The following is a 17,567-nucleotide window of genomic DNA, read 5'->3' as shown; positions in this document are numbered from 1 at the left end:
GCACACAGGTTGTATCAACTACTTACTTCTTGTACCTTCATTATATGGAAAAAAGCAGCCTGGACATTCTGCTAAATATCTCCTGTGTTCCATGTAATAAATCTGTGTGATATGTGTTTGGAACGACATAAGGGTGAGTAAATGACAAAATGTAGGTGCATAGCTACCAACTACTAACTTTTAAGAAATGTAAAAAAAAAAAAAAAAAGGATAACATGTTGTGATTTAAATTCAGTGAGTTGCTTTCTTCATTCAAAAACAGGATCATACACACAGTCATTGAAATTGTCATAGCTTTTTTAATTTAAGTTTTGGAGCAATCATTGTCAAACAACCAGTCAAGTTTAGGATAACTAATTAACACTCATGGGAGGGTCTCAGTTATGCACAATATTTTATAGCTGATTTAGATTAGATAGAATCTATATTTATAACTATAATTTATTTCCACAGACAGGAAATGAATTCTGTAATCTGGCTTCAAGCTCTAATAACAGATAACAAAACTACCTTCGACATCTCTTCTCAGTTAAGGATAAGAACATAATCCAGCTATGTTCTCAACACACAGAAACATTTCCAGAATGAAATTTTATAAACAAACATATATCACAGGGTATAAAATAATTCTGAGAATCTGTTGATGTACTGTATTTTGTGTTGCATGGTTCTGAATGTGAGTTTTTGTGAACTATTATCATGGATCAAAAAGGCAATTTTAGGTGCGTGTTTATTTCTTAAATTCATAGGCATGAGTTTTAAGTCACTGAAAGACCTGGATATATTTTACACTGTGAAACTTTGTAAACAAAATTTGCAAGTTAAGTAATATTTACACAAGATCCATATGAGATTGGATTTATTCCTTTAAACTGACATGGTATAGAAGAATTAAATTATAGATCTATATATAGAGAGAATGAAAGGATCTATAAACATTAGAGGATTGAGGATAGAGGATTTCCGCTGGTGCACTTTGGTACACCAGAGCACATGTCTAGACACACACACACACACACACACACACACACACACACATAAATGCACATGCAGGTAAATAATGTGCCTATAACAGGCAACCATCATACACACACATACAGTATGACACACCTCACTGATTGTATGGACCCTGTTTTCAGTGCCATTTTTTGTCGCATAAGTTCACATGATTCTATCTGTATTTTTACATTGTCCACAGTCTTTCAATAATTTAAAGTGTGCAAACAATATCGAAAGTAAACAACAGAATAAAAGATAAAACTACCTAAGGGATAGAAATAATTTCACTTTGTACTGGCTTGGGTTTCAAGTAAATTCAACAAAAAGAGGGGAAATTCAGCATGTGACTATAGATCACATGAACCTTCCCTCAACTAAGGCAAATCTGCAAAAGTATGCACGTGCCACACTTTGGTAAACCAATCACACACACATGAAGAGGAAACATTTTGACAACCCTAACTCTTCCTTAACAAAGTCGATGACTTCTGAGTGTTTACTAGAGGTTCACCGTTGTTCTTACAGTGCTGAAATTACTGATATTTATAAATGTTGTTTTAAGGCATAAGTTATCAGGGATGCCCGCAAGGGCAATACAACTAACTGGCTGTATAGGACCCACCCAATGTATGAATAAGTGGTCACAGTGCCCTCTGGTGGTAGCATAACTATTACACAGGTGTGTATAACAGAACAAACATTGCTTGATGGAAGAGACACAAGGAGAGGATAGTGGAAATGATAGAAGTCAGGCACACAGGCATTAAGCACCATTCAGTCTGATCAAGACTCAGTTGAAGCTAATGATATACACTGGGGCCCTAGCAAATAAAAGGTCCCACATTATAATAGGTGTCTTTAACTACTTAAGCATTTGATACAATATACTTATTATGTGCATATGTGTTGTTGCATTGTACTTACATTTAAAGTACCTGCATTTAATTACATTTGTAGCTATACTGTTAACCCTAAACCTTACCCAACCCTTACCCTAAAACCTAACTCTAAACCCTAACCCTACCCCTACTCCTAAACATACCCCATACCTCAAACTCAGTAGCAGCAAATGTAAATCTTGTGAGAATTTTGCAGAACAGCATTTAGTTACACAGTAAATATGTTGTATTGTATGTATTTTAATGTTACTAGATAATAGTTATAGACACCAAATATAAAGTGTGGCCATTAAAAATATATAAAAATACTCTGTTCTGTTTTATTACTCAGGCTAAATATGCATGAAATTTGGACTTCTGTGTTATTTCTGTTTGACAGGTGAGTGAGAAAGGGGATTAAATACTTCATAATCCCTTTATCAATCCTCTCATTTCTCATCTATTTATAACAGCATGAAAGTGTTGTTCAGCTGATCTGGAAATAGGAATTCTCAGGGTTAAACAGGAGAAAGAAATTCATACAGCTTTAGTACTATCACAAAAAGTCTAACTGTCATCCTCACACATACATCCTGGAATCATACAAGCTAATATTTTAATATATACAGTGGGGATCAAAAGTCTGAAACCACAATGAATATCTGAATTTCAAAATCTAATTAGAAGTTTTACAATTTAAAACATATAAACATTATGAAGTAAACTTTTTGAGAAATATTTAAGAATCTGCACTATTTCTAGGTAACTATGAAATAAGCTAATTTGTTACATTGTCCTTAACTTCTTTGTGCAAAAATGTGCAAAAGTTCAGATTTCATTGCTTCCATTGAAACACTCAAGAAGAGACAGTTTGGAACATTTACAAATCATGCTGGTATAACACGGATCATCAGGTTTTGCACAAACTTGTAGAGTCTGGGAGGCATACCAAATGGTAAGAAATGATTGATAATATTTCAATTCAACTTCTCATTCAAATTGTCATACTAAAATTTCTAATGAAGAATAGAAGCATTTCCACATGTGGAATCAGACTTTATAACCCCACTATATTTGTTTGCATTTTAGGTTACTGTTTTGAATGTTAATTATTTTTGCTGTATCAGTTCAGTTAACCATGCACATTATTGCGGAAACACATAGGGTTACAACAATGTAGACCTCTTGTGGTTTTACCCTGAACTGCTGGGTTGTCTGAATGACAGAAAAGTTTGTTTTCTTTTAAAATGAATTCTAAAACTAAAAGCCAAACTTAAACTTTGACACAACAAAAACTTGTAATTTGAGAGAACTGATGTATAATAGGCTTCCAATGGTGACTCATATACTGCAACCATTCCACAACTGAGAACAGATGATCTTTTACACATGTCTCACACAGGGAGCAAAAGTGAGCATCCAACTTCTGTGATGTAAATCTTGAATACATATCCACAACCGATGTCATATTGAAACTACTGTCTCATACATATACATACACTGTTCATTCAGGCAAGAAATGTAAATTTCAGTTTTGAAGAACTGGGAGCCACCACATTTGCCATAGTGTTCTTTTACACCAGATGTTACACCAAACTTTCTAGTTGATGGAAACACAGGGGCATCCCTTTAAATTAAGCAACCACCCCTGACTAAATGCAGAGGTTATATGATTTAATCCTTTACCTGCTGCTCCATATCTGAGCCGTCTACTTCAATGTCAGAGTTGGAAAGTGAGCGTCCAGAATGGTCTGTGTCTTGCAAATGTGTGTTACTGTGTGACAGGGAGCTTAGATCACTCTCCTCTAAAGTGTCTGTCCTGGAGAAGAGACCAAGGTCCATCAGGCAGTTGGCCGTTCCACTGGAGGTGTCATTGTCAGTGTCATAACATAAGTCCTCTAAGTCTACAAACCATTCGGGCCAGAATTTCCTCCTTATGCGCTCACAGTACATAGCCAGGTTAATCAGTTCTCCTGAGGACAGATGTCAGAGACAGATATGACAAGAACGTTTATTATGCAGCTTTCTTGTCTCATTATTATCATTATAATAAGTTATCATTTACCCACCCTCATGTCGTTCCAAACCCGTAACAGTGAATGGTGACTGAGGCTAACATTCTGCTTAACATCTAATTTTTGTTCTAAACAGAAGAAAGAGAGTAACATATGTTTTGAACAACATGAGGGTGAGTAAATGGCAACACGATTTTCACTTCTGGATTAACTATCCCTTATGTCTTTAAACCTGTCAAATCTTGCTAACTGAATGGCTGATTATTGTTCAAATGTGTCTTAGCTCAGAGTAAATGGAAAAATGTAATTTCAAATCGTAAATAATAGCATATTTCCATGTTTGTGACATGGTTTAACATTGTTTGCTCATATGACTAAATCATAACATACACCATTCAGCCACAACATTAAAATCACCTGCCTAATATTGCATAGGTCCCCCTCGTGCCGCCAAAACAACGCCAACCTGCATCTCAGAATAGCATTCTGAGATGCTATTCTTCTCACCACAATTGTACAGAGCATTTATCTGAGTTACAGTAGACTTTGTCAGTTCGAACCAGTCTGGCCATTCTCTGTTGACCTCTCTCATCAACAAGGTGTTTCCATCCGCAGAACTGCCGCTCACTGGATGTTTTTTGTTTTTGGCACCATTCGGAGTAAATTCTAGAGACTGTTATGTGTGAAAATCCCAGGAACTTAGCAGTTACAGAAATACTCAAACCAGCCCATCTGGCACCTACAATCATGCCACGGTCCAAATCACTGAGATCAAATTTTTTCCCCATGTGAACATTAACTGAAGCTCCTGACCCGTATCCACATGATTTTATGCACTGCTGCCACATGATTGGCTGATTAGATAATCGCATGGATGTTTGTTGGTGCCAGATGGGCTGGTTTGTGTATTTCTGTAACTGCTGATCTCCTGGGATTTTCACACACAACTGTCTCTAGAATTTACTCTGAATGGTGCCAAAAACAAAAACAACCAGTGAGCGGCAGTTCTGTGTATAGAAATGCCTTGTTGATGAGAGAGGTTCGAACTGACAAAGTCTACTGTAACTCAGATAACCACTCTGTACAACTGTGGTGAGAAGAATAGCATCTCAGAATACTATTCTGAGATGCGGGTTGGCGTTGTTTTGGTGGCACAAGGGGGACCTACACAATATTAGGCAGGTGATTTTAATAAGCAAACAGCACATAAATGTCTCTAATGCCATGAATAGTGCATAAATTAAATAAAAACATTTGACAAACTGCCATGCATAACAACAGAATTTTAAAGGAATAATTCAGCCAAAAATGAAAATTCTGTCCTCTTTTACTTTCCCTCTTGTCATTCCAAAAGTGTATGACTTTCTTTCACCCACAGAACACAAAAGGTGATGTTAGGCATAATGTTTACGCTGTTCTTTTTCATATAATAAAAAAGAATGGGGACAGGTGTGGTAAAGTATGATAAGAGCAGCATAAAAGTAGTCAAAATGCTTTGTACTCTTTATTATAAGTCATCTGAAGCCATACGACAGCTGGGTGTGACGAACAGACTGAAATCTGCCATAGTTCTCACTTCCACATTTTCAATCTGGCCCATCACATTTAGTAATGAGACATGTATAAACCAATGCCATTTGATGTCATTGACGTTAAACCTGGCACGTCACACCTTCATGCACCATATTTGAAAGTACATGAATGCGAATGAGATTTAAGAACTACGGGAGCGCGGGAAGATTTTTAGAAAATAATGACTTAAATTTCAGTCTGTTCCTCAATTAAAGCTATTTTATGGCTTCAAATGACTTTAAATATAGAACATTTTTCGCACTGACCACTTTTATGGTACTGTTTTGACAGCCCCTATCGTCATTCACTTTCATTGTGTAGAAAAGATCAACGTGAATATTCTGCCTTACATTTCCTTTTTGTGTTCCACAGATGGCATGAGGGTGAGTAAATGATGACAGAATGTTCAATTTTGGGTGAACTATTCATTACAATATCATCAAAATGTGGACATGCATGAATCTCCCTTTTGATTTCCAATTATTTCCACGTAATTTTTAATCACCGAGACAATAATGTCTGTGACCGATGCAGAGCGTTATGTTTCTATTAAGAATGATAAATTGCAGTTGTCAGGTCTTGCTCACCTTTAATGAGCTGCTCAGGCCGTGTGCCAGGCAGTGTCCACATGGCTTGTGCAAGGTGACCGAACACTGTGGCATCTACACTGGACAGCTTGGGACCCATGATGTACTTCTTATCCCCTGACAATCAAGAAAGTAAAATTAACCCCCAGCAATAAGAAAGGACAAATAATAAACATATTTTTTTTTTCTTTTTTTTTTTTTAAGGGACACATTCCCTTAAACTGCTACAACAAGAAAAACATTTATAGCCTGCAGTCTATTCTAATAACAGATGGATAAATGAAAAACTGAAGTTCACAGCATGGATCAGAGCATATGTTGCACTGGCTTGCTCAGTGAACAAATTAAACGCTTTCACACGTTTTGTCTGCTACCCTCATTAGGGAGAAATTAATACCATGATCCAAAGAATAACAAGTAACATGATCACCTTTCAAAAAATACTGCCCCTTTTTAAGTCACATTCATATTAAATCACATTAAGGCATTTGGCCACAGAAGAACATGCCGATTATAGTTTTATTTATGTTATTTTATTTATTATATTTGAGATTATGTTTGGCTTAAAACAGCTTGTTTGATCTTAACTGTGACAATTTGGAAGTAAAATGTGTACTGCATTCATGCAGAGGCCTTGAGGGAAAATATTTCCCCATACTGACCACATTATTTCAGAAAAGTATTTCTACTGTTAATTTATTGTGCACTTAAAAAAAAACCTTAGTTTAGAGTAATACCTCAAATTTAGACCAGTAATAAGTGGCTGAAACAACATTCTTGCCTTCCGCAACAATAATTGCTGAGTCTTCCAAACCAAGATGAAAACAAAATGCAAAGTAACACTGCAAAGTACATACTACAGTACGTGCCAGCAACATTCTCTTTTTGAAACACACAAATTTCATGTTTCTTGGCAGTTCAACATGGAAATTTTAATTTAGACAGCAAAAACCTGAACGTTAAGCCGGTGTTTCCCAACTGTTTTTGTCTTAGCACCTTTATATTCCCATTGATAAGGTTCAAGTACCGTCCTAAACACCAAACATAAAATGTGTTCTTTTAAGCTCATATTATACTGGATTTCCTTAAAAAAAGAAGTAAATGTGTTTAGGAGTTTACTACAAAAAGATCATGTGATAACTTTGATTAATTAGTTTAACAATTTAACAGCCACAATATTTAAATTTTTTGCAATTTCTCTTTTATAGATTTAACAAAGCAAAATGTAATTCTTATTAAGTACCCCCTGAGGTACACATACCTCTGGTTGGGAATCACTGCGATAGGAAGCAGACTTTAACTATCCAAGCTTTAAGTTCTCACAACATTAATTATTTAGATAATATAAACTATTATACTACTGTCCCTCTTCATTCTCACCTAGCAGTGTGGCCAATGTACGCATGTCTTTCTCCATGAGACTGTAAACCTCTTCTTTAGTGTAACAGCCAATGCCATGACAGTACATCTCTCTCTTTACAATTCCACCAGTCAGCTGACACAGAATCCATTTGAGCACGTCACTGAGGGGTCCAGGAAGATCCAGCATGCTCTGAGTCTCATGAACATTATCCACCCACTGACAATATGCAATAGTCCTGTGAGAACATGAGGAGAGAGAGAGAGAGAGAGAAAGAGAGAGAGAGAGAGAGAGAGAGAATGAGTCAATTAAAGGAAGCCTTTACTTACGAGTACCTAAATCTGACCAGTTCTAAACACAAATAATTAAGATACAAAGACAAAACAAAAAGCATCTTTGTGAACACACTCTCCTCGAATTTGCCCAATGACATAAACTGCCTCCACCTGCAGTCAAGTAATTTTTATTTGTATAGCACTTTTAACTTTTTTCAGTTCATATAGTTTCAAAGCATCTTTGCAGAAAATCTTGTCTTAATTTCTTTAAGCCCCCAGTGAGCAAGCCAAAAGGTGAATGTGGCAAGGGAAAAAAACTCCATAAGATGTTAAGGTAGTGGAGAGAAAAACATACATTTTAATAGCTACAACACACAATATCTGTAGACAACTAGACATGACAGTGGTCATTTTTCCCACTAATATAGTTAAAAAGGTAGAGCAGAAAAATAAACACTTTCACAGTATTTTTACACACAAATGTCAAATAAAATGTTCTGCATTTCACTGAAAATGTTTGTATTTGAAAATTGTATACAGTGCATCTCACTACAAAACAGGGCCTTGTTTCCCAAAAGCATCGTAAGCCTAAGTAGCTCGAAGAAACCACCTTTCATTCTTCTTACTTGACATACAACTGAATACAGTTTAAGGGGTCATGACATGAGAAATCAACATTTTGACATATAAAAGGTCATTGTACTATAAACACTTACTATAAGTTTCAGAACTCAAAACTTCCTCCTCACTGCAAAAAGAGCATTTGCTGAAACCAAGCTGCCAAAACGACTCATTCTTTACTTCCTCCATATTGTGACGTCACACTGTGCTAGACAATTGCATCTGACCGCCTCCACAACAACACGTGAACGCCTGCTTTACCTCATCACTTCAGTAGTCCCGCTCAATAGCGGTAAGCAGTGAGATGGCAAGGAGAGAGCAGGTCAGTCAAGAGCAGAGAACCAATCAGAACAGTGGGCGTTTACTGTCTTAGAGGAGAATCAGCACCAAAACAGAGCTTTTTTATTATTATTTATTTTTTACAAAGGGTCAAAATGAGGGTGGAAAATGATAATGTTTTACAAATATATTTTATAATAGAGTTTTGTGTGCAAAACACTTTACTAATCTCATAAGTAAACCTCAGTATATATTGTCATGACCCCAATTGTGATGATTACACTTTATGCAGCATACAATGAGATTTTAATCTCAGTTACTTTTAATTTTTTTTCTTTATCAGCAATTAAAAATAATAATAAATGAATGTCTAAAATAGAGATATGAACTAATAGAAAAACGAACTAGTATAAAAACTACACTTTGGATGGCCAAGAAGTTGGTAACAACAAAGGTAACAACAAACCGGTCGTAAGCTTTTATGCACGTCTTTGGTCGTCATTCTCATCTCCTCTCATCCATGCCACAATGTTGTGCAACATTGACCGTTACCACTTTGAGAGCAAAGATCAGACCGCCACTTGGTTAGTGAATGTTCCTAAAACGCAGGCTCCAGCGTTCTACTTTGCACTCCGTGTTATATTCAACATGTGCTTGATCATTGGCAGGATAATTCACAGGACCTCAGTGACTAACCGCAGCCCATTAATATTTGTTTTCACTGACCATGGAAGCAATTGCACCTCGACCCAGAGAATCTATGAAAATGAAACATTAAAATGCATATCTGATGAACGAAGCAGTGACTGCTCAAAATGATCACAAAGCTTCATTTAATTTTGTAGTGAATTAGAATGATTATTTAAGAAAATAAAATGTAAACATTTCCCAGTGAGGTTGATTATGAGAATTTAGAAAGTTATGCACAAATATAATGAAGTTACAATGACATGCGGCACTACACTGTCACATTAGCACTTCACATATACGGACAGCGACTCTCTTATGTAGCACTTAAAGCGCGTCCTCGCGCATTCCTGTTAAGTGCAGCTTTGGGAAACGCATGTAAAAAAGGAACGTTCTCAAAATCACTCGTAGAAAATGCTCTTAACCACTTAAAATCAATCGTATTGGGAAACGAGCATTATAGAGTGTAATATGACATAGTAAGTGCATTATAATTAAGCAATATCACATTAGCATTGAACCATTAATACAGTACCACAGGTAATCACAGATGAGCTCATGTTCAGTACAACTACATGATTGCTAGTGTGATCTCACTGTTATAAAACAGTTGCATGAACAAGAAGTACATTTTTTAACTTTTGAAATATTTGCCCAGTTGGTTAGGTAGTCTTTTCTCTGCCAATGAAAATAGTTCCAAAAGAAGCCAAATCATCAAGTGATTCATCATAATCTGTGCTTATTATAATTCAAAGGTTATTATAAATGAGCTGGTAGCTGAATGCAGCTTTAGTATCAAATAGAAAACAAACTCAGTATGACCTTTGAGATTAAACTTTAAATTAATTATCTGCTCTGTGATGATCTGAATCAAATTAATTATGGCTGCATTCTAATTAACTTCTTTGCTCACTAGACATGTGTTAATAAAAAGTGTTTAACCTAACTGGCTTCAAGGGCTGGTCTATGGGTTCACACTGTCACTTTATGGCTATGAGCATACCACTTATCACTGACATGAAGAACCAGCTTTAACAGGTTTAGCAGTGCTCCTTTCTCTACATCAAAGCATGGTATGTTATACGTTTTCGATATCTTTTAAGAGCTGCATTATTATGAACTCATTCAAAGATAGTACTATCCTCAGATATTTCAAGCACTATGACACTATAAAAAAATATTATTCAGTATGACAATGAAATGTTGCATTTACCAACATTTGAAAACTTAATTTTAACATTACATCATCATGACTTCAGTGCAACAATACTGCATTATATTTACATATCAGCCAGCATCTGTGTGTCTTAATCTGTTTTTTAATGGGTCAAGTGGGTTAAGAGAACCATTTACTGATCAAGGCATGCCAGTAATATAATCCAGATTTCCTGTCTGTGTCCCAGCATGACACCCATCACTCTTTATTTATAGGTCAATAAATGTTCCTGCTCAGCAAGCTTTCCAGCTGACATACACAGCACTACTCTGGTAGATACAAACCTGGAGGGTCTCACCACAGCTTTGTAAACCCATTAATTATTCAGTCAATAGGCATATGGAAGCCTATGTATAGTACACTGAAAAGTGATATGCAACATAAGGACAGAATGTGCTGAAAAGAAAGAGACAACAAAAATCAGATGAAGAAAGATAACATGAAAGGAGTGAAGATGAGGAGATTAGGTTGTAAGAAAAGAGAGTGGCTATACTATCTCTTTCTTGATGTTCCTCCTTTTTTTCTACAGTACGCTGCTTACACTAAGATATACAGTGATGAAGCTAATGTTTCAGCGTGTACACTGTCAGTTTTATAAATCTGTTGCATTCGATTCTTGTCAGCTGAAAGCTTATTATGCATATTTTTATTGCATTGTTTTACTACTATGGATGGACAAGTACAATCTTTCATCAGTTTCATTATGCAAATGGAATGGGACTGTCTGGACCATTTTCAGGGGCAATTGAAATCTTCAAGAATGATTTAGCATAAAACATTTGAAATATATCTCATTAAGGGAGGCCTCCGCTTTGATTAGGTATTATAGCAATGATGAAGATTGTTAACAAATTGAGGTCTTGGAAGAACCATTAATTGTATGGCAGCTTTGTACTTCCCATCAAAATGCATTGACCAGGAACAACCAAGTCTAGACATAACACATTAGGCATTAAATTAATCTTTACTATAGAATAAAAACAAACAAACATTATATTTAACCAATATTTAAGGAGATAAAAAATCAAGAGCAATATTCATCAACCTAAATAAACATTGGCTCTTTTCTTACTTTTAGGACATTTTTTGTACAGCTTTACAACGACAAACCTAAAACTGCCCAAAAACATTACAAGTTCATGGCTACGTAAGCAGAGAGTGCGAGTCCTGCTTGCCTGCAGTCCTGACCTGTCTACAGATAAGAATGTGTGGTGCATTATGAAACACACAATATGGCAAAGAAAGGCCCTGTACATTTGCACAGCTTAAGATCTGCATATTAGATGAATGGGGGAGAAATCTGTTTCCTAAATTTAAACTTGTGTCTTCAGTGCCCAAACGCTTAAAAAGTGTTATTAGAAGAATTGTTGAGGTTACACAGTGGTAAACACTCGACTGTCCAAACTTTTTGGAATGAGTTGCAATCATCTGATTTGAAAAAAAAAAAAACAATTACATTCCCAAGGTAAAACAGCAAATAATGTGTTGTTGTAGTGCTTTTAATACAGCACTGGGTGAACAGAATTTACAAACCACTCCTTTTTGTTTTTTCCATACTGTCGCAAACTTTTCGGAACTGGGGTTGTAAATTCAATCCCTTTCTTGAATTAAAATTTAAACAAAACTTTTCATTAAAGCTAAAGTGCATATTTTCTGTGCTACTAATGTCACCAAACCGAATAGCAGATCACTTTCAAACAGGCTTTTCAAAAACATTCCCCTTATCTTCCAAATTCAAACTAATTGTCCTGGCCCAGACTCATACCATTGGTTGCATCAGTGTTGCTAAGTTGGGTTGGCCAGACACAAACAAACAGAGCAATGCTCTTGACAGCACTGCAGATCCACATTGTTTACACTATTAGGGGAAATCAAATGGCTTCCTTATAGTTGTTTAAGCATATTGTAGACCATATTTTAACAGCAAATAAATAACACACTTCAGCTTTAAACCTATTAAAAAGACCTGTTCAGTACTCAGTCTGTAAACAGTTGTAGCATATTTAACCATCTGGCTCAGCAGCAGAAGTATGACTCATTCTGAAAACTATAGCACATGACTCACCAGTACAAATGTTCTTCAACCATTGTGGTGATGGCCCGTGCTACCGCCTGCTCCTGAGCACTCAGACTCTTGTTTAGGCTCATACCAAGTTTCTCCTCTAGGAAGTCAATAATAAACTCAGTTCCACACACCTGCTCATAGTTATACTCAATCCAAGGCATCTTGCCCTGAGCAGAGAGGCTTCCATCAAAGTAGTTCTGCAGAGAAAGAAACAAATGCAGGAGAGAATATATACTGAGGGTAAAAGGATGTAAATCATAAATACAATTGACATTTTATATATTTTCAATATGTATATACTTTTTTACAAAACTAATTATTTTACTAATTACTAATTATTTTACATTTGAATACATTTTAATAATTGGAAAATTCAATTTATTCAATAAATGGATAATCCTACTTGACATTCTAAGTGCTTTTGACATTTGAATAGCAGATGGTGCGACTTCCAATATGTGCATGTAACCACTGATCGAAGGACTACAAAATCCAAAATGCTCCTTTAAACATATGCATACTTGATAGGGCAGATCAATCATGCGCAGATAGGTCTCCATTTTTAGGCAGAAAGGTGACAGACTTGGCACCCTATTCTTTGGCCTGGAGAACTGGTGAAGGATGATGGCATCTTTAGAATCCAACTGTTGCTCCTTCCTGTAAAAAGAGATTAGCCATAAACTGTAAAATACATATGTACATTAATTAGATAATATATTTGAGGATTCATTATGGAAAATATAAACACATCTGTATCAACTACAAATGGGGAATGCTACCATATTCATCTTAAGGAAACAGTAACATTGAGAAGTGCAACAAAGTTCCAAAATGGTCAGAAAAGTATACATTTGGGCAAAATGTAAGTGAGCTACACACTCACTTACAAAATACATTTCTTAAAGATTCTTTATTGCATTCATGGTTAAAGTTAGAATCATATGTAAGTAAAGAACCCCTTTTTTCTTTTTGCTACAATGGTTTGTGTTGGGGGTTAAGGTTGTTTACACTTGCACTTTTACAAAAGACTTCTTCATAAAACTTAAATGTTAACATTTATTCATTTGGCAGACACTTTTATCCAAAGTGACTTAATCTACATACAAAGTATGCATATCATCAGCATAAGCGTCACTAATTAGTGAAGTGATTTTTCTCCTTTGTGTTGCTCTTGTTTTGCTCTTTTCTCTTCCTGTCAAAGTTTGGTATATGCATTCCTGTAAATACGGTAAATAGAGTAAACACCACAGAAACTGTAGGGGACAGGGAGCCATTTTTATTTAATTATTATACTATTTTCTCCTGTTTATTGGTAGATAGGGAATGTTATTTGTATTTTGTGTTTGGTTTAGTTTGTTTGGTTATTTTTGTTCTTGGCAAATCAGTTAGAGCGGGAGTTTCATTTTTTATATCGGCTATTACCCATCTCTGAAGTCTTTTGCTTCCAGTTGTAAAGTGGTGATAAGAAAAAATAATTTAAAAAGATCATTTGAACATTCAATCTATTGATGTGCATCATTTATATTACACCTCGACCCTAGACCGAGGTCATAACCAGGGTTGGGGAGTAACGGAATACATGTAACTGGATTATGTATATAAAATACAAAATATAAATAACTGTATTCCACTACAGTTACAATTTAAATCATTGGTATTTAGAATACAGTTACATTCAAAAAGTATTGTGATTACTGAAGAGATTACTTTGAATTTTATTGTCATTTGTTTCATTTAATATTTAGTCCTTTCAGATGGAAAACATTTATACATATAAATGATGTGATCCAAAGTGCATTTGAACAGCAGTGAAACACTTTCTTATGATGTGTTACATTCATACGAGCAGACAGAGAAGTAAATTTGAAGTAAGTTTGGAGCAGAAGAAACAGAAATAAACCTTGTGCAAATTGTCAGCTTTACATTAAGCTAAAATGCTATTTCTAGCCATTTTACATGCACACGTTACCAGGCACGCTCATATTTTCTTATCAAGAAAATTCACGTTAGATCATAATTTCTTTTTTTCTAGTATGATCTTTGATATAAGGGCAAAAATCATATTCTTAATAACAATTTTTGTATTGTTTTCCTGTAAAAATATCTAAAAAATCCTTAAAACCAGATCGATTTGATTTATCTTGTTTTAGAAACAACATTGCATAAGATATTTAGGTTTGTCAGAGAATGTATTTTTAACATGTGTATTTTGTCTTACTGTAGTGGCAGAGTTTTTATAGTCAAAACAAGTGAAAAAAATCTACCAGTGCTGAAGAAGTAATCCAAATTATTTAGAATACATTACTGACCTTGAGTAATCTAACGAAATACGTTACAAATTACATTTTACAACATGTATTCTGTAATCTGTAGTGGAATACATTTCAAAAGTAACCCTCCCAACCCTGGTCATAACACATGGGAATCAAACCCAGTGAGTTACACAGGAACACAAATTTGTTCTGTTATTGATACAAGCCAAAGAACCCTAATCTGAAACCTAATCTGGTGCCATTTACAAATTACAATTTTTTTTTTTTTTTTAAAGTGCAGTGGAAAAAGTCATCATACTATAATTATGGGAAAATAGCAGGATGTGTGTGGGAGGAAATGGGCATGATGTTATTTTAAAACAGCTTGAAGGCAAGGAGCAACTACTATGCAAATATAGCTTGAGCCTTTTCTCACAAAACAACACTACCTAGTCTGTCATATTCCCACATACAACTGTATAAACTATAAGGCCACCATATACAGTGCTCTACTAAAAAGCCATATTCTAAAACAAACATGATTCGTATCACTATACTACCACTTACAACTGCGCAAAAATGGATTACTTTGGATTTGCTGCAATCCATTGACACAAATCAAAAAGTTTAACACAGATTCTGAGGTGCAACAGGATAAATCCATCCACATTTAGCCATCATTAGTAGTTGCTCCAAGTCAAATGTAAGAAGCAATCATGATTTCTTCTCTTAAAACGCTTGGGGGGGGGTTGTATCAAGCAAGTGCTGAAGATCTAGGCAGTCAATCAAGATGCTGCTGTCCACTGATTTGTGGTGCTGAACATCCCCCAGTGTTTGTCATATTAACAGAAAGCCTTGGAACAAACACTAAAATCGAACTAATTTAACGCTTCCAATAGCAATCGAGTCACCTTGATTTTATTATTTAGGCTAATGGCCGGCATATCTCACGTTACGGACCAAGAAAGGTCGTCCGTACAATACAACTCAAGGGCATCACAATCCAGCGTAAACCAAGCATTCACGATCATGTGCCGCATAACATGACGCTTCATTCATTTTAAGATAGTAACGCATGAATCCAGAAGGAATAGACTATGATGCGATTGTTCAGCGCTAATGTAAACAAGTGCAATTCCGCATTTGATATTGATGACAGGGCGTTTTTAAAAGGTGACGTGCGTTCAAACACCGTTTGTGCATCTGATTTAGAAAACGTGACTTGATCCGGTCCAGTGCACGCGAGCTCATGGAAAACACGGAGAAACTCCTGCAACTGTGGCACTGGCCACAGTGTGTCCCGTTGGTTGTAGAATTAAAAAGATCTGCATGTATAATCAGGTACTATAAGCGATACTGAACCATTTCAGATATTGCATCAACACAACAGGCCATAACACTAACCTGATGGAGAGTAGTTCGTGCAGCAGATAGGCAGCCGCAGCCAGAAGGGCACCACCGGTGATGTAAAGAGTCTTCCTCCACCAAGAATCCGACACCAGTCCCGACATGATCCCACCAAAATCCTGCAGAGGGACGGCTACTATGTACCCATAGAATAACTGCCGCTCATCAGAGCCACACAACCCGAAGGACGGGCTCTGATTCCGGCCGAGATCAATCACGAACGACCGGGAGGAGGCGAATCCAGCGACCCAGTACATGCTCTCTCTCCTCCCGCTTCTTCCAACAAATCCTGCGCCACTTCATTTATCCATTTAATAACGCACAACTGTTACATGTTTGTCTGTTATTTAGACATCATAATAAAGCAAAAGAACGGCATTTTAACAGGAATTGGCTCCCGCATCCAGATCAGCATCCATCTTTTGTTTGCGCTGGTGAAGCTGAGTGATGTCACAGCGCATCACTCTGTCAAACATGGATACTAAGCATATGAAACCTATGCAGGCTTTAAGTAAGTCATCCCAAATTCAAATTTGATATGAAATATAAAAATAATATAATTTAAATATGCCTGAATAGGTAATAAATAGATTTCTCTAAATAAACATTTAATTTATATTTTAGTTAATCTTAAAGTAGCGTATAGATCTTTGTTTTATGATATATATATATATATATATATATATATATATATATATATATATATATATATATATATACACCGATCAGCCACAACATTAAACCACCTGCCTAATATTGAGTAGGTCCCCCTTGTGCCACCAAAACAGCACCAACCTGCATCTCAGAATAGCATTATGAGATGATATTCTTCTCACCACAATTGTACAGAGCATTTATCTGAGTTACCGTAAACTTTGTCAGTTCGAACTAGGCTGGCCATTTTCTGTTGACCTCTCTCATCAACAAGTCATTTCCGTACACAGAACTGCCCTCACTGGATGTTTTTTTTTTGTTTTTGGCACCATTCGGTGTAAATTCTAGAGACTGTTGTATGTGAAAATCCCAGTAGATCAGCAGTTACAGAAATACTCAAACCAGCCCATCTAGTACCAACAATCATGCCACGGTCCAAATCGCTAAGATCAAATTTTTTCCCCATTCTGATGGTTGATGTGAACATTAACTGAAGCTCCTGACCTGTATCTGCATGATTTTATGCACTGCTGCCACACGACTGGCTGATTAGATAATCGCATGGATGATTTTTGGTGCCAGATGGGCTGGTTTTAGTATTTCTGCATCTGCTGATCTCCTAGGATTTTCACACACAACAGTCTCTAGAATTTACTCCGACTGGTGCCAAAAACAAAAAACATCCAGTTAGGGCAGTTCT

General features: G+C 36.0%; 1 protein-coding gene across 1 annotated transcript; it reads right to left on the bottom strand.

Annotated features, from left to right (window-relative positions):
• Positions 1-285: 285 nt before the first annotated feature.
• On the bottom strand, positions 286-16,638 carry LOC127453319 (failed axon connections homolog). The gene is made up of 6 exons (XM_051719647.1): positions 16,211-16,638; positions 13,076-13,211; positions 12,555-12,751; positions 7,432-7,649; positions 6,052-6,168; positions 286-3,850 (listed from the first exon to the last, which is right to left on the bottom strand). The coding sequence occupies exons 1-6, from the start codon at positions 16,468-16,470 to the stop codon at positions 3,552-3,554; spliced, it is 1,227 nt and encodes a 408-aa protein (XP_051575607.1). The 5' UTR covers positions 16,471-16,638; the 3' UTR covers positions 286-3,551.
• Between the last annotated feature and the right edge of the window lie 929 nt (positions 16,639-17,567).

This window comes from Myxocyprinus asiaticus, chromosome 15, assembly GCF_019703515.2.
Source record: "Myxocyprinus asiaticus isolate MX2 ecotype Aquarium Trade chromosome 15, UBuf_Myxa_2, whole genome shotgun sequence".
Classification (NCBI taxonomy): Eukaryota; Metazoa; Chordata; class Actinopteri; order Cypriniformes; family Catostomidae; genus Myxocyprinus; species Myxocyprinus asiaticus.
The sequence above is the reverse complement of the archived record's forward strand: the minus strand, read 5'-3'. Positions and strand labels throughout refer to the sequence as shown.

Bases quoted from the DNA above. Each gene is read 5' to 3' on its own strand.
- LOC127453319 (XM_051719647.1), bottom strand. From the start codon at position 16,470: ATGTACTGGGTCGCTGGATTCGCCTCCTCCCGGTCGTTCGTGATTGAT. The intron at 7,650-12,554 runs GTGAGTCATGTG...ATGTTCTCACAG, and splicing joins GTTGAAGAACATTTGTACTG to GACTATTGCATATTGTCAGT. The intron at 3,851-6,051 runs GTGAGCAAGACC...ATCTGTCCTCAG, and splicing joins GCCTGAGCAGCTCATTAAAG to GAGAACTGATTAACCTGGCT.